The sequence below is a fragment of the Phyllopteryx taeniolatus genome, chromosome 11 (genome assembly GCF_024500385.1).
Source record: "Phyllopteryx taeniolatus isolate TA_2022b chromosome 11, UOR_Ptae_1.2, whole genome shotgun sequence".
Lineage (NCBI taxonomy): Eukaryota > Metazoa > Chordata > Actinopteri > Syngnathiformes > Syngnathidae > Phyllopteryx > Phyllopteryx taeniolatus.
In genome coordinates, this window is record NC_084512.1 from 21,455,387 (window position 1) to 21,473,625 (window position 18,239).

Genomic DNA, 18,239 nt, shown 5'->3' on the forward strand with positions numbered 1-18,239 from the left:
AATTTAAGCACTGTACATTTGCGTACTCATCCATTACTTGATGTGGGAGATGACTGCTTCTTCTGCCGGGGAGGAGAGTCTCTTCACATTAAGACTAAAATCATCTCACGAAGCGCTCAACATTGAATTATTATTTTTCTTTATTATTATTTTTTTTTATGTTCGAGTTATTGTCCCTTGAGCCATATTGCACTGAGTGAGCAGGTTTTGCATTGGCGCTCATTACTAGATTGTGCAAGTGTACCTAATGCTGTGGGCTGTGACATGCTGCCATCCTCAGGTCATATTGGGTATTACATCTGTTTCATTTGTAACATGTCCAGCTGCAGTTTGATAAATTAGAATTTTTTTCAGATATATTTTAATCATTTGGATTATAATTGCTTATGGCTAAAAAGAAAACTAATTCACCATCTCATGAAAATAAAAAATTGAAAATACAAATTAGGTAATTGGCTTTTGTAAAGTATTTTACCATGTGCTTAATGAATTTGTACAATATGTAATTAATATTTTTTTTCTTTTACAGTACTGTATAATATACTGTCAGGCAAGTCTAAATTTACAGTCTTCGGTGTAATACCTCATTGTGCCACAACATGGCGGGCAGCACTGAGCTCTACTGGATGTGAATGTAGTTTAATAAAGAGAAAGAAGAAGAGTCAGAGTCGTATTCCCACTGAGCAAAGAAACTATGCTTGTCTGTATTGTTGTATGCTCTCTTTGTATGTGTTGTCTGCCCGGTGTGTGTTAAAGTAGCAGTTGTTTGAAGGTTTATAAATGCGCTAACATCTACGCTCATTTCTGTTAGCGGGTCTACATTACAGTGTTCCCCCGTTATTCACCCAAGGGATAGAAACCGAGTCTTGCCGCGAATAACAAAAATCTATGAGTAACTGACGCCCTTCCAATAAGGTTCATAATTACCAATATTTGCCACAAGATGGTCAAAAAGCACAAATTTGGTTCAACATGAAGCTTGTCTATTTACTTCAACATAGTTCTTTGGCACCAAGATGCCAACTGTTAATAGGCGAGTTATTGAGTAAATAATGGAGGATAGATGAAAATAAAAATCTGCAACTATATAAATTTGTTAAGTTTGAACCGTGAATATTGATAGGTTCACGGTCTATGTTAGCATTAAGCTAGCAGACTTTTGGTAGGACAAATTATATAGTTCGGTTGAACATTTTGGTGTTAAACTATCCTATATTTAATTATATTTTGCTGTATGCGTTGCTGCCTCGTGTTAAAGTAGAGGTAGGTTTATTATTACCGTCTATGCTATGCTAATTTCTGCTACCCCCATCTATGTCATCATTATGTTAGCATTAAACTAGTGTATTTACATTAGATGAAATAGTTTCCTAGAACATTTGGGTGTTTAAATATACAATCTTTACATGAAACTTCAACCGGCAGTGATGAATAAACAACTTGAAGCAAGCACGCTTTGTCTCTTACTTGGAGATCTGTGCGAGCGGGTGTTCTTTTCGTTTCCTCAAAGTTATTTTATATGACAGTCTCCCATTTCTTGACAGCGACAGTGAGAACAGGAGCTAAGAAATCCTCGCAGAAAAGCATCTTTTGATGCGTTTAAGTAAGTTTAAATGTGTTTAATGCACGTGGGAGGGGTAAAACTATTAATGGTCTCGCTACGTCGCAGATTTACACTGGTGGAGGTTCGCTGTACAGTGAATAATATTTTCTTAAAAATGACAATGACACAAAGGCCTTGTACAACTCGTCACCACACACATTTCTGAAATTTATTTGGTCCAGTTATTGTACACATTTCAACCCAGTGTTAACAGTACATGCATACACACACTCACACTCACTCACACACACACACGTCTGTCCAGCTCATCAGTTGCATGAAGGTAAAACTCTGTTCTTTTCTTTTTCTACCATCTTTTACCATGTTATTTTTTTTTTCACCTCCTCAACATGGCTGCTAAGATGTCATAACATTGAAGTTGACTTTATACTTATAGCACCCGGTTATGAGATAAATAAGTCCACCAAGTGTATGTGTGTTAGTCTGCTATCAATAGTGTCGCGTACGAAGTGCGGTTAGTTAGCAAAGGTGCCCTGAGCTCACTCTTTTTCATCATCAGAGCTGATTATTACACGTCTCGACTGACTCGGTGGATGCACAGATGAAGCACTGCACAGATACACACACACCACAATGAGACGCGCGCACACACACACACACACACACACACATTTCACATCACGTGGACATCTTCTCATACCGCACGACTAGGGCGAGTAATTTAGTGTCAAGCACGTTTCCTCCGACACGTCCATTAGTTTGCATGGGGAGCGAATCGAAAAGGAGAGGCACAATAACGATAGATGTGTGGGATTATTACAGAAAGAGAAATAAAGTCACATTTTTGAGCCACTTGGCCTGAAATATGGACCTTTTCAGAACTGAAAAACATAAACGTGGTAGATTTAAAAAACAAACAAACAAAAAAAGGGGTGATAAGAGGTTTGACAAATACTTAAATACTATCACTGATTTACATTTATAACCTAAATTCACATTTTTAATTAAATTGGATTCATTTATTCGCATAAGTCTTTCTTTTCATTTTATAGTTTTCTCTTGGCTTCACTATGCCCAGTGCAGGTGGATGTTGATTAATTATTTATTTTATTTTTTTGTCCAATCAGATTTCAGCCTCTCCGTGTTGCCATGTAAATCTAATCTGCCCAGGGTCATTAGAAACAGTAGTGCTGGCCACCGTAACGTAAAACTGTATTAGCAATAGGACTGTTTCTTTAACCAATCCGATTTTAAATTTGTCCTCACTGGGTCAGTGAGCTGGTCCTCGATGATGTCATCCATTTCCGTCCTCTGATTGGTTGATCTGAGCAAAACTTGTTCCAGCCAAGTTCAACGAGCGAGACATATCTGCACAGATTAACACATTTAATAATCAGTCTCTCTAGTGAGTATGATGTATTATTATAATGTTTTATGTTTTGGTCACATTATTAGATAATTATTGATTCTGCTGCAAACATAAAAAATAAATAAATAAATAAATTAGTTACCCTTTTAAAATTTAAGGCTCAGCAAACTGTTGTAATAAGTCATTTGCGTCTATTAAGCCACACTGGTAAGTAAATCGTAAACATACACGCGTTAAACGACAAACACGGGTCTTGAAATACACATGCATCTGGCCGCAAAGTGTTTTGATAGCGCCAATGCTAATGCTAACACTCACACATCAGTATTATTGTCTGATGAAGTTCGTAAACCAGGGGTCACCGTGGCGACGACAAAGTCATTCCGCTTCGTATTTTATGCCAGCGTAGCTTCGACAACACGCTGGTTGATGGACACATTGTTACATATTGTTTGTTTAATCACTACTAGAAGCTACTATGCACATGTGCCTGTATTTGATATTGAAGTGACATGAAGTGAAGGTTACTGCAAGTGAGTACGGGACATTTAGTAGTTCACACACACACGCCCACACACACACATACACAAGTGATGACAACATTGCTTTGGATTAGTGATATTAAAAAAAGGACAATCTTGTGTCTGTGTGACGTACACTCAGTGCGATTTGTAAACAAAATAGAAACAGACTAAAACTATGGCGATGACTTGCTTACAGCAAATTGATTGGCTCAATTTCATACATCTATATGTACAGAATCTCTCAGTCATCAATAATATCCGTTCCTTTGGGTCACCGTTTGATAAGTCACAGTTGGATTAGGAAATGTAAATGCAAAAGACTGGTTACAACATTCCCCGGAACCATTTTTACGACACATTTTAGTTTTTAAAGGGGGATAAAGTGAGAATGAACTTTTCGATTGGTGGTATGCAATTAGTTGTGTCACTGGCGTGAAAACAGTGACAAACAAAAACTGTGACACAAGTGAAAATGTAGGAATTTTACTTTGAAAAGTGTGGCATTTTTGGGAATGTGGGAATTATTGGTAAATAAAAAAAGTTCCCAAGATGGTCGCACTAAGAGGAAAACTTTGAAGTTGGAATGGTTTGAATTGCTCAAGAAATGTCGATGGACGAGGCATATACAGTGGACCCTCGCTATTCGCGGGAGATGAGGATCAAGCTAACCGCAAATAGCAAAAATCCAAAAATTGTTGATGCTCATTATAATTGCATTGGAAATTTTATTTAGTTTGAACCCAGAAAATTCCTGAATAAGCAGGGATAAACTGGCAATAAGCATTTTCGGGGTGTGTTCCTCCCCAAAAACGGAAAAGTAAAAGAAAGAAAAAAAAATGGTGAATAGGTGAATCCGCGGGTGCCTAACCGAGAGTATGCGGGAGTCTACTGTATGTGAAATATCTCTGAAATATTGGAATTTTACTGTGAAGTGTGGAATTTTTGGGGATTCTGAGGATTATTGGAGTGGAAAATAGTTCCCAAAATGTTCTAATTGAGCTGGACAGTTTGAATTCGGAACGTTTTTGTTAAATGTCTCATTCACTTGAATGTTTTTTTTTTTGGAGGGGGAGGGAGGCAGAGTGAAAAATTATGAAATGTGGGGGCAAAAAAGAGAATTTTAAGAAAATGAAAAAATGATTTCCAAGATTTCCTGTATTTTGTGACTCTTTTGAAATTTCAATAACGTGAGCAATGTGGAAGGAGTGGCGAAAAAGTGCTGGGAATAAAAATAAAGAATTTTGGTATACAATAACATACAGTATGTTTGTTCAGCATTTTAACATTAAAAGGGGGAAAGTACTGCCGTGATCTCATGTTTTGACAAATCTTTATAGTCATCATTCCTCTCCATCATGCAACTGCTCCAACTGGATAAGTGATGTTACATATCTTTTACAGTACAACCGATAAGGACCCGAGCACAAGTTGGCACTGCTTCGGCACGGTGACACACAGTCTGTACAGGCGCGAGGAATTGTGTGAATGTGAATGTGTGTGTCGGGTAGGGGGAGTGTGTGAAGGAACCCCTCGTCGCCTCAAGGCGTGGGCGAACATTCGTCGTCGACGTCCAGCAGCTCCTTCACCAGTCTCTCTCCGAACTGCGCCCGGCTGTAGCGCTTGACGGCGTAAGCGTCGGACATCTTGTAGAGGACGTAGGCGTTGTTGATGGCGATGCTGATGCTCAGCCAGAACACCTGCTGCCACGTCTTGTTGGGCTTGTGGAAGATAAAGTACCTGACCGCACACATGGACACATACCGAGTTAATAGACGCTTGCTGGACACTTCATTAGGGACACGTAAGTCACAACGTGTAAAAAAAAAAATATATATTTTTTTTTAATTTAAAATGCGTTTCAATTAGGTTATGTTAAATATCTTTAAAAGGATAAAAATGCACAATCATTATAAGTTGTACGAGTACAGTGGTGTCTTAACTTACAAGTTGAATTCGTTCCACGCTCACGTCTCAAAACACTCGCATCTCAAATCATCCTTCCCCATTGAAATGAATAGAAATGCCATTAATCTGTTCCAGTGCCTCAAAAGCCACCATTTTTTAAACATGCATTTTTTTTTTATTAATTTTTTTTTTTTTTTAAAGAAAAATAGGTCTCTACAGTGTTGTACTTTGTAATAACAACAATAATTGTAAACTATCATGTCTTAGAATAATAACAACAAATAATCATAATAGTACATTTTGACACATTTTAATAATGATTTTCTTTTATCGGGACACTTTACTGATGTGCATTGTTCAGAAAAGTTTAATAAAAAGATTTTTTTTAAATGACGATTATTAACTTTATTATTTCTTTGCATTTGTACCACCACTCCTTTTAAAAATGTTAATTTGTAAAAAAAATTTTAAGCGACAACAACAGTTGTATTTTTTTAATCTGTAGGGGTGGGATTTCTCGACAATGTTGCTCAGTCAGCAATCCCCAGTTGATCTTTTCCAAGCAAAGGTAGTGGTGTTATGCAGTATATCTGAACAAGAACCACCTTGATTTTGATTGACTTTCAAACAAGTGAGCGAGGAAACTATTGATTTTGAATGATATCTGACCCAAGATGCTTTGAAGAATTAGAAGAGGTATTCCAGTAAACACTGAACAGGCACACGTACTTGCTGAACTTGTCGTCGTATTTGCAGATGTAGCTGAGGTGCGCCGCGAAGGCCTCCACCGCCAAGGGACACGGAACCTCGCCGCTTTTCCTCTTGATGATCAGACCTGACACAAACACCCATGCAACAAAGTCAGTGAAAAGACATTAAATTAAAATGCGTCACTTGTGGTTTCTAGCCCAATGGTAACTTTTTATTTATTTTATTTTTTTGTAGCATCTACTAGTTAAACGGTATGTAGTACACATCCATTTATTAGTGGAAAATTAAAATGCATTAACAAACGTGTCTTACAATCATTAAAGTGATGTTTGTTGTCTATAGTAAACTGATAACTTGGGCTGTGGGAATGTTTTTTGTTTGTTTTCAGGTGATGAATGAATGATTCCAAGGAGAAAAATAAATGGAGACAGGTGAATTTATGATTGCAGCATTATGTAGATGAAACTAAAGTACTGCAAAGGAAAAGACAGTTTGCAAAAAAATGGAGTCTCGGGGCCCCTGAGTCCTTGAATCCAGTTGTGGTTTTACATAACAATCAGGCCGAATTTGAACCTTTTCACACTTTCTGTTCAAAGTCAACAAAGGCCCAATTACCAGGCGTCTCTAAAAGATTACCCAGAGCAATTAAACTGTGGTTTGGGGTGGGTTACGAGTGATTTATCCTCTACTCGGAATACGGTCAAGGCTGACAATCGTTAATGTTAAACCGATATAACACTCACGATCACAAATCCTTGCATGTGTTGTCAACACCGAGTTGGCCTGAGCCACAGACTCTGATTGTGATGCGAAATGGAACGAAAGCCAATTAGGAAGCGACCTCTAAGCTGGCATTGTTGCCGGACACAAAGATTTAAGAAACTGGTTGTGTCGGTGAGCACTGATTGTCGGAGGAGATATCTTTATGTGTGTTGTCTGCCGTGTTGGTCATCTTGACTACACCACACACGATAAGAACAGAAAGCACACACAAATATTTTTTTATTGTCATGTGTTGGGTCTCGGTTAAGATGTTAAAAAAATCTCTGTGTGTGTACACTGCTTTAGGGGCACAAATTATTACGCTATACAAATTCTGCCTAGCAACAAGTGATGGGATTATGGAATTATTCTTGGGGGACAGGGTCAGAGCCCTGCCACAAATAGTGAAAATCAGCAAGTAAATAACCCCAAAAGGTTTAGAATTGCCTTTTGATGCCACAAGATGGTGGCCAAGTACTTCATGAAGCTCCTCAACTCACTTCAACTTAGTTCCTTGACACCGAGACCCTACAAGACAACTGCAAAGCAATACTTATAACCACTTTACTGTTGCACCACTGACAGCAGTTTTACAAAAGTCAAGTACGGTGAACCCCCCGTTTCCCATGCGTTTTACTGTGCTTGATTTTTAACGTATAACCTTGTACGTTGCAGATCAAAAAGCCATGACACAGAGAGACCACAGAAAATAACATTCTTCATAAAATACCTCTTACTTAAAAAAAAAAAAAAAAAGAAGAAAAATCACAACACAGCGGGGATGCGAACGATGAACAGCAATACAGCGAGGTAACAATGTATTCCAAGCAGAGTCTACCTTGTTTAGTGGGCGAGTACGCGTTGGTCAGGAACCTGAAGTGTCCCTTGTTGTACCAGCTGATGAGCGACATGCTGCCTTGCATCATCACCCGCCACTGGCCGCGCTGCGCCGGCGTGGAGCTGCACACCAGCATGCTCTGAGGCAGACCCGTGCAGTCGCTCTTCCTGGTGCTCAGCAGACCGCAGCAGTAGATGTCTGCACAGGGACACCAAGCGCAGTGACACAGCCGGTAAAACAACGTTCATTGCTTTCTTGTAGCCATCTTTCTCTTCTTGCTATCCTGTCCCTTCATTTGTGCGTTAATTGCTCATTCATCTAGCATGATGAAGTTGCAATACACCTGGCAAACAAAGCCTTTAACAAGCATTGAATTTTCCGTTTTGTCTGGTCTCATTAGGATGACAAAATATTGATCGTATCGCCAAACTTCTATTTGTCTGGAGGCTGCAGCTCAACCCCAATTGAGTCTCTTGTGTAATGCAAAAAGCTCACGAAACTCACAGAACGAGGATTTTTCTGCTGAATCACTTGAGTCTAATCTTATTTGAGCAGCACACTGACCCACATCTGCTGTTGTACACCAAAAAAGACTTTCCAATAATGAGGCTGAACATCACTGCTCTGTGGTGTCAAATAATTGTCTTTAAAGCATCCCAAACAATATACCCATTTCAATAAATTGATCTGCAATATATCTGTGGTGCATCTTAGTGCTGTGACCTATTAACGTGATTTAAAAAGGCATGGAAACATGACACTGAAGCTGTATTTTACAATTTACTTGTTTACTGTTACCCCTTTAATTTAGCTAAATATTCGAAACTGTAGTGAATAGCATTAGTTTGGATAGAAGTATCAAATATTGTGGCCAATATGTGTATATCAGGATAAATGTTTCGGTTTATGAAGCACCAATGATGCAAACAGGGCTAATTATTCATTTATTTAGATGTATTCATGATTCATTTTATCTTGATGACGAATTCTGTGTATTATTTTACAGCGCCGTTGGAGAGCGCCGACCTTGCTTGCTGAACTCCGTGAAGAGGCCGAGGCTGGTGATGGACGGGCCCGTGAAGACGATGGTGTTTTTGCCCGAGATGTTCTGGCACAGCTGCTTGGCCACCAGACCGTGCAGCTGAGGTTTGTACTTCAAAGCAGCCAGGCCGTCCGCACCTTGGCCCTCCTTCAGATGCACCGAAATCTGCGCAGACACACACGAGAGACGTCCATCTTCTCGGCTTTTGTTGAGGGCACATATTGCATACCAACATGTAGCCTGCCTCTGGCTATCCCGCTAAGTGGCCTCTGTGTGTGTGTGTGTGTGTGTGTGTGTGTGCCTGCGTGGTGGCTAATGGAATCTGATTGATTTGCTCCATTAACTCATCTCCCTTCTCTCTGTCTCGACGTCAACACAAGTCAGAGCAGACGCATCAGTTGACTGGTAATCGTCAGTCAGAAGTGTAACGTGTTTGCTGAACGGACGAGATGAGGTTTGCAAGGACACATTACAAGGAATTTTCCGCATGAACGATGCAAATGCTGTGTTATCGCCACTTCTTGAAACGATGCGAGCAGAATCGATTCCACGGCAATCAGCAGAGTGCTCAGTTAATTCAATCTGAGCAAATTTGTTGCCTCGACGGGCTGCAGTTACTAATCAAAACATCAAATCATTTTGTGTTGCTGTTACTTAAAATAATTTAGGTAAAATGAGTTTCACTAGTTAGCAGTAACCACCAAAGGGTGCAATACAGATCTGGCAAGTTGAAACCGAAACAGGGAGTAGTACGTAAGTAAGTCTAAAATGGATACTGTACTTGACAGATGAATCCAGTGGCGGTGCACTGTCGAACCCAAAGACTGAACTTCCTCTTCTTCCTCTTCCTCTGCTCACGTTCCGTACAGGTGCTGATAAAGACCGGGTCCTCGTCGATCAAGGGTTCGTGAAGAACCTGCAAATCGAAATCCCACTTTTTGAGTTGTGCGGGTTAAACGTTTTGAAATGATTTATCACGGTGTAATTTTTATTATTATTTTTTTTAATAACAAAATCCTGGTATTCAAACAGGGGTGTGTAGATTTTTTATAGCCACTTCATACATCGTTTATTTTTGCCTCAAAGAAAATCCTATGCTAAATTGTCCTGTTATTCTTTCATTATTCATTTGGAAGGTTGTTATATAATTTTTCTGGTCCCTCTCCAAGTATTCCTTTGGAGAGCATTTCCCTGTTTTTTTTTTTTTTTTGTTTTGTTTTCCAAAGTGATAAATGTTTTGGACCGCGCTCGGGATGGAGGATTTCCGCTCACACCCTCACATGTACTGCTGCATCCAAAAGATGGATTTTAAAGTCTAAACATGGAACGTTATGTAATTTCTCCTTGTCCTGCATATTTGTCCTCACAATTGGTGTACTGTAGTGACTGTTACCATAGCAACTGGTCAGGTTGGTTGAATCCTTTGGTCCAAACAAAAAGTGTCAGTGCTGGTTTGCTGAACATTGTTGGCTTGGATTAGAAGCACACTATCATCTTTTTAGCTGGTAATAATCATCATGCTAACTAACGCTACAGTGTACAGCTGCGTAATATAATGAGATCCAATACGATATTAGAACAAAGTCTCAGTATGGTGCAACGCAGTGCGGCACTCAAGAACCACACTAATAAATATATTAGTTACATCAATACCTCTCGGACAGTGTCAATGGAACCTGAGCATTATTTAATCATCAATTTAATAAGGGGAAACTTCAAACTTGAGCTTTCTGGGTCAAAGTGAGTGAAATAGAGATTTTTGGACAGCCGTCACACCCGCTGGCATGGACGCCTAACAGATCAAATAAGCTGTCCAAGATGCACGATTCCCTTCCCATGACACACACACACACACACTTATACAATGCAGGCACACACATCTGAATACGATGTGCAGACTGACGTTCCTTGCGGGACTCACTTGGCTCGACCTCAATCTCGGGAGCACATTTCGTTGCGTTATCTCCTTTAACATGCAGTACAAAGTGCAATTTAATTTTCTCAGCTATTGTGTACAACCCCAATTCCAATGAAGTTGGGACGTTGTGTTAAACAAATCAAAACAGAATACAATGATTTGCAAATCATGTTGAACCTATATTTAATTGAACACACTACAGAGCCAAGATATTGAATGTTCAAACTGATAAACTTTATTGTTTTTAGCAAATAATCATTAACTTAGAATTCTATGGCTGCAACACGTTCTAAATGGACAGGGTTATGATTACCACTGTGTACCACTGTTTCTCAAGTCTTTTTTTGCCACCTGTCCCAGCTTTTTTGGAACGTGTTGCAGCCATAAAATTTGAAGTTAATGATTATTTGCTAAAAACAATCAAGTTGATCAGTTTGTCTTGGCAGTGTATTCAATTAAATGTAGGTTGAACATGATTTGCAAATCACTGTATTGTTTTATTTATGTTTAACACAACGTCCCAACTTCATTGGTATCGGGGTTGTTAGAAATGAGAGGAGTCCGTGAAATAAAATGTTCTTTAAGAACAATCTCTGATTCAAAGACGACAACTTTGGTTTGGTTCCGAATCTCATTTTTGGTTCTTTGACCTCGATGGTACCCAACTGTAGTGGCTTAAAAATAAAATGCTTATCATATGATGCTGACTGACCCAAAGTCTCATGAGACTTTCTGGAGTGCTCGGCTTTAGGGTTATTTACTGTATATTAATGTTGACCACCAGATCCAGCAGATGGCGCTGTTGCCGAAAAGATGCGTGTGTAGTGAATTAGTTGCAAAATGAATATACATGTTCATTGTTCTGTTTTTGGAGTGACTTAGAATCTTTCTGACCTGTTCCACCAGCTCTCTCTGTCCTTTCGCTCTGTGTGGGGCAGGGAGCACTCTGCCCCAAGTTGCAGAGAAAATGGAAGGCCCTAACTGCAGAATTTAGAGTGGCTACCTCTGTAGAAGTGTTTAAATCCGGACTTAAGACTTATTTTTACACTCTCTCATTTATTGTGACCCGTTTTACTGCCACCTCTCCTCTCAAACGTCAGGGCGTAAGGCAGGCCAAGAAGCAATTTGCAAGCTACCTGTGGTTTCGTTAAATGCGAGAGGGTAGAAATAAGTCTCAAGTCCAGATTTAAACATTTCTAAAGAGGTAGTCATTGTAATTTCCACAAGTGAGGGATTCTAGAAAACTAGAGCCCGAATAAAGAATGACTCCAGAGCAGCGCACTTTCAACACTAATGAGGAACAGCGCTACAGAAAATAAATGTATTCATACGTAGACGACTCGTGTGCACCCACCTGGGTCTGCGAAGGCCTGAACGTGCAGCTAAAAGCCTGCTGCAGCGAGTCCAGGAAGGGCTGGATCTTGTACAGGCCCTGGTTGCTTCCCTGCGACGGCCTGAAGGCCACAATGTGGAAGTACTTGAGGATCTTCTCGAAGCGCGCCTGGCTCATTTTCAGCGCGATGCTGCGGTTGCTGAAAAAGCCCGAGCTCCAGATGCTGAGCACCGACTCGCAGTGGTGCACGCTGGTGGACGTGACGAAGCCCACGAAGGCCTTCATCTCCTGGGCCGTGACGGGACGCCAGCCCTCGTCCGAGCCGAAGCGCTCCTGAAACTTCTTGGCGTACATGTTGGTCTGCGTCACCATGTTTTGGATACAGTTGTCCGGGACGAAGAGCTGGAAGAAGTCGAGAGCGCTGGCGGTCGCCGGCATCTTCTGAGCGGGGCCTGGAATACGACAATGGAGAGAAGGAAGTCTCAAAGGCAGAAGCGTTTTGAGACAGCAAATCACAAACACATAGGGGAACGGTACTTTAGAACCTTGGAGTGCAACACCAGCCATTAACACAATGCAAAGACAGCAAGCTCGGGGGTGTGAGGGCAGTTTATTTCAAGATGACAGCCGCCGTCATGTCACAGTGTGCCGTTGCTGCACTTGCGAAGTGTCACTTTGCTGTAACGAATGACAAGTAAGGCTGCAAAGGGGTGGGAACCTCTTGGTAATTTCTTTTAAATGGGAAATTAAGCTGAGACACTTTGGAAATATTCAACATTGGAAAGTTTTCAGAATTGAGGTTAATTCGATTGAATTTGTCCTAGGGGCGGCACTCTTGTAATTGTGACATCATATTTTTCACGGGACCCGGAAAATTCCCAAAAGAGATGACTTTTTTGACAAGCGAAAAAGTCGTAGGTCTCACTGACTTTTCGTGCAAGAGAGGGGAGGGGGTCATGTCAAGAAGAAAAAAAAATAATAATAAAAAAAATTAAAAAGCTCATACCAGTAATGGACAGTTTTGCAACTGTGACTTTTTCAAACCATGGTAAACCTTGAAACCGGTAACTGCCCCATGCCTACTCAGGATTATGCTCAACATTATTCTAAAGTTCCTATTAAGAGCTAACCATCACTTTTCAATTTTTTATTCTTGGTTTATTCCCGTTTACCCCCCATAACATCCCATAGAAAGTTTCCAACTCCAGTGAAAATCACTAAACCTGGCGTTAGGATTTGTTCCTTCATTATTTCAGAATGTAATCCACGTGTTTATGACGCAGTCAGTGCTTGGCACAACGTTATTATCTCTGTGCGCACACACACTCCATCATGTATCGTTCAGTGGATACGGCTAACAAACTAGTAAGAGGCTGCCGAATTCAAGATAAAGGGAGCAGCTCGGGTGGTACAAAGTAACACGTGGGAGAGCAGCAGACCGGCACGAGCGTGGAGAATGAGATCGCCCACTCAGCCGATGGCTCCGAACGCGTCTGCGTTTGCATTCCATTAGACTTGAAAGCTTGGAAGTAGGATTCAGCCAAAAGGAATCATTCCTTGGGCTGTGACTCACCAACCTTCCTCTCTTCCTCCTGGCAGGAGAGAATCCAGAGCACCAGAAGCAGAGGAAGATAATGAAATTATTTCATGTGGTGCTGAGCAAATATGTATTTTGCTCCCTGTGGATTTATCCTTACGCAGCCCTGACAGAGCACTTTATGTCTAGACTATATGGCTCTGGCTCAACAGAAACAAAGTACTTCGATCAGTGGATTAACGGGTTAATTTCCCACAATCTGGTTGGATACCTGAACTACACACAAAGTACCATTTAGCTGACCTTATTATGGGAACTTGATTGTTTTGTTGAACATGTTGACGGTACGGGGCAGCACTGGTGCCGATCCCAGCTGACTTTGAGCGTATTCTAACATCTGGGTGAGATCTGGGGCACACCGTGGACTGGTTGCCAGCCAGTCGCAGGGCACATATGGACAAATAAGCTCCCAAGAGATTTTCTGCTTGTATGAAATGTACTCTTTGTAAGGTATCATTTGTAATAAAACAAATCACATTCATTTTCTGTTATGTATATTTCCGTCGCGTTGCATAACACATAGACGACCATTAAAACACAGCATACGGAGGAGGCCGGGGTTAATCTCTTAAAAGCGAATGAATAATCAGTGTTTTAAATCCCCTACTACAACATCCCGATTAAGCGGTTACATCACTTTGTAATCTTGGCCCTCCTGCTTCACCCTCGAACAACCCCGAGATGAAGATAAGAAACACTTGACCTGGAGTAATTCAACAACATACACACACACAAAATTCCGACGCTTTCAAAACTACAATTTCCAAGCCGAGTGGGAACCAGATGGTATTTTACAGCGAGGCCGACTTGATTTCTGGCTTTTTGACGGCAGCCGACGATTAATGTACACGGCGCTTGGCCGTCACTTAAATGCCAGTCAGCTGACAAAAAAAGACAATGCGGGATGCACTCCCACAATAGTTAAGACCTTGTCCTGTCTCACTTCAACTGCAGGGGAAACTCATAAAGAAACATCACACTGAAGAGCAATAAGGGCACACCTTGTCCATTTGAGGTTTTTGGAATGTTGGCTATGATTGTGCCTGCAGCCAGTTGATCATCCGGGAGGCTGACCGCACTCGCAGCGGTTGTGCAAATACACAACAATGCTGCACAAACACGACACACCTGCTACGTCTCCACCGACCAAACAGGAGTAGGATGCAAAGCATCTTGAAAAAACTTTGAATACCCATTCATCCATCCATTTTCTTAGCATCTGTCCTCATTCGGGTCACTACCAGGCGAGCTTGAGCCTAACCTTGGTGACTTTGGGACTAGTCGCTAATCAATTGCAGACTTTGAATATTACGGTGAACCCTCAACTATATTGCTGGTTTTGAGTCGATCGCTTTTGTACGGCTAATTACAGTATACGAGCAACTCCAAATGGAGAGTTGTGCGCCTTCAATGCAGTACCACGATGGGCCACAATGTGTCAGGCTGCACTGTGCTCTCTAGATGTAGATGCAGTGTAATTATAGAAGAGAAGAAGATAAATGCGGAACTGTGAGGCTGACGCTCTAACCAGTCGTCCACCGTGCCGCCATGCTGTTAACAATTTAAATTTATTTTGCCTGACCTCTGGAAGGACGGGAATATAATGGTTAGCAAGTCTGCTTCACTGTCGGGAGATCTGGGTTCAAATCCCTTTAGCATGTTCTCCCCGTGTTTGCGTAGGTTGTCTCCGGGCACTCGGACTTCCTCTCACATTCCAAATAAATGCATGTTAGGATAATTGAAGACTCTAAATTTGTGCATGCCCCAAAGTCTCACCCCTGACAATGTATCCCACAGAATATCTTCAAGATTCTTCTCTGCACTCCAATACACAAGCACGATTGGAGTGGAGTTGCTCTTGTGTTGTGGTTACTTTAACAATAGCTTCTTTGATGTCATTAAGTGTTCAAAATTGGAGAAAGGGATGCCATTTTAGGTCCATGTTGGGATTTCAAGTACCGCTGTCGCACGGAATGAGAGCATGGTCCAAATCAATTTATATCGTGCTCTGCACACCAAAAACAATTACCTCCATCCTAGTGTTTCCCGGGAAGATACGATTGCTGCGTTTTTTTCTCTCTGAAGTGCTCCATGCGGTGGCCAATGGCGCAATGTGTCAACAAGTAGTCATTTATACCAATTGGGCCGGCTTGAGCTGCGGTGTGCTGCACTGAACTTCACTCACCGATTCCCTGACACTGCACTTTGAGTAATAAAATAATGGCACGCAATGCACAAAGCGTCCATTTTCTATAGCGCGTCCTCATTAGGGTGGCGGCTGAGAAGGAGCGTATTGCACCTGACTTTGGGTGAGAGGTTGGGTACACCTTGAACTGGTCGCCGACCAATCGCAGGGCGCATATACTAAACAAACAACAATCCGTGCTCACATTCAGACCAATAGATAATTTACAGTCTTCAATGAACCGAACGTGTATGTTTTTGGATTGTGGGAGGAAGCCGGAGAAAACCAGAGCAGAGCGATTTGAACCCTGAACGTCAGAACTATGAGCCAGACATGCTAACCACTAGGACACTGTGCTGCCCGCAGTGCACAATGACAAAAATCCATCAGATGAAGACAAAATCCACGTTGGTGCCTTACAATTCAGGCGTGTGCATAGCTGGTTTGCATTTTATATGAAATGTACAAGTCAGGATGCTCTGTCAGATCACGCCTATATTAATTTGTCAATGTTTATTAGTCCAGTCAAAATATTAAAGACACCTCTCACTATTACGCAGCGCTATACTACACCACTACAAACTACTACAATAATAGGCGACTATCCCAGCTGCCTTCAGGCAAAAGGCTAACTACACCCTGAACTGGTCGCCAGTCAGTCGCAAGGCGTACATTGAAACTCGCAAACATTCATGCTTACATTCACACCATCACTGATTGGGAACTAAAGTCGAAGTCAGGCTAATGAACCACTACACCATCAGTGACTTCATGGGGGGGGGGAAACATACTGTTAAATTGAAGGTCATTTTTAATATGTTATTGGATCCCCTAATATTTTGTCTACTAACTGAAAATGATATCTAATGCAATGTTGCATGACTGCATGTGGCAGAGGAGGCCACACAGCATGCATGCATGAAACAACATTAGCGTCGAAGGCATGAACACAGCAATTAATGCTGCAGCGTCATCCTGCGCCCCCCACGCACACACATCATGAAAAAATGAGCTCGACTTGCCGTCGTTGTTGCTGCATGGGCCGTCATAAAACGTGATAGTGTTGTGAGTGACAAGTGACCTTCTTTCATCACGCCTCACCGTAGGAGCCTTTAAACGGCGGCACCGTGACGTCCTGCACGGTCTCCGTCCAGCCTTCCTCCTCGGCTTGGCTGCGGGACAGAGCACCGGGCGGACCGGGGCTTCCTCCGCCGCCGTGTGAGCTCTCCCTGTCGGCCCGTCTCTGGTGGTGCTGGTGCTGGTGTTGGTGTTGGTGCTGTTGGTAGTGGTGAGGAGGATGATGATGACGGCGGTGGTGGTGGTGGTGCTGTTGCTCCTCGCCCACCTCGGCGATGTAGTCGTCCGAGTCCGAGTCCCCGGAGGTGCTGTAGAACGGGTTGTCGCTGCTGTCGTCCCCAGACTCGCCGAACACGTCGTCGGATATCTGCAGGCTCTCGTATCGGGAGCGGGCCGCCTCCAGGAGGGACAGCGCCTTCCGGCCGCACTCCGCCATCTCTCTCTCTCTCTCTCTCCCTCTGCGGCGGTAGTGGTGGCGGTGCTCGGATCACTCACTCGGTCCTCCCTCCTGCGCGGAAGTCGTCACGATGTCGGAGGAAAGCGCCACCTTCTCCACTCGGGGATGGTTCGGGAGCACCTGTTTCTTTTTGACGATCTGGGGCTGGTCCGCCTCAAGGATTATGGAACGTTTGCGCCCCCTGGTGGGCACAACCTGTTGGTGCATTCATAGAAACTGGGAAATATGAAACCTATTTAATTATGCCCACCAAACAACTGTGAACTAAAATATGACTACATGGATTATCTTTGTTTTTGAAGATTCACTTCCGACCACCAATAGTCCTTACAATAAACCCAATTTGTGGTTAACTTTATTTACCCAAGTAACCTGTGGACTCGATTTCCTCTCGATGCTGTATATCATATCGCAGTAAGTTGTATTACATTGCATTTGGAATTGTACAGCCGCACATCTACTGCTCTTCAATAGAGCATATAAAATAAACTGTACTGTACGATTCAGTTAAAAGTATTGCACACAAAAGTTAAATAAAAATTGCACCTAAATTTAAGTTTAAAAACGTTCAGTTCTACAAGATTAAATACAAATGAATTGTACAACAAAAGTTAAATACAACTGAACTGTACTTTGGCAGTTATTCTTTTGTGTGCCACTCGAGGGAGTCTGTGTACCATTAATGGTAAACGTACCACATTTTGAGAATCTCAAAGTCAAATCTCCTGACTTTTACACCACCTTTCCTTAGCCTTTGTCGAAAACATCACAGGTCAAGCTAAGACGAAAATTGCTTCCTTTTGAACAGGAAAAGACAGGAGTTTGAAATTAATTTAACTCCACTTTTCCTAACTGACGCCATCGCCAGGCAGCGGGTATTGCTGATGTAAGTTTGTAGCATGTAATTCTTGAGCGTAGAATCAATAAACTTTGTCGGTGACGATTTAGTATGCTCTT

The 18,239-nt window shown here is 41.9% G+C and overlaps 1 protein-coding gene across 1 annotated transcript; it reads right to left on the reverse strand.

Annotated features, from left to right (window-relative positions):
* Positions 1-1,736: 1,736 nt before the first annotated feature.
* On the reverse strand, positions 1,737-18,073 carry pgbd5 (piggyBac transposable element derived 5). Its single transcript, XM_061790092.1, has 8 exons — positions 17,978-18,073; positions 16,850-17,477; positions 11,988-12,418; positions 9,497-9,631; positions 8,700-8,880; positions 7,674-7,871; positions 6,092-6,197; positions 1,737-5,194 (listed from the first exon to the last, which is right to left on the reverse strand). The coding sequence occupies exons 2-8, from the start codon at positions 17,259-17,261 to the stop codon at positions 4,996-4,998; spliced, it is 1,662 nt and encodes a 553-aa protein (XP_061646076.1). The 5' UTR covers positions 17,262-17,477; positions 17,978-18,073; the 3' UTR covers positions 1,737-4,995.
* Between the last annotated feature and the right edge of the window lie 166 nt (positions 18,074-18,239).

Coding starts and splice junctions, on each gene's coding strand:
- pgbd5 (XM_061790092.1), bottom strand. CDS start 17,261: ATGGCGGAGTGCGGCCGGAAGGCGCTGTCCCTCCTGGAGGCGGCCCGC. Junction 9,632..11,987: donor TCAGGCCTTCGCAGACCCAG/GTGGGTGCACAC, acceptor TTCGATTTGCAG/GTTCTTCACGAACCCTTGAT. Junction 6,198..7,673: donor GTACTCGCCCACTAAACAAG/GTAGACTCTGCT, acceptor TGTTTGTGTCAG/GTCTGATCATCAAGAGGAAA.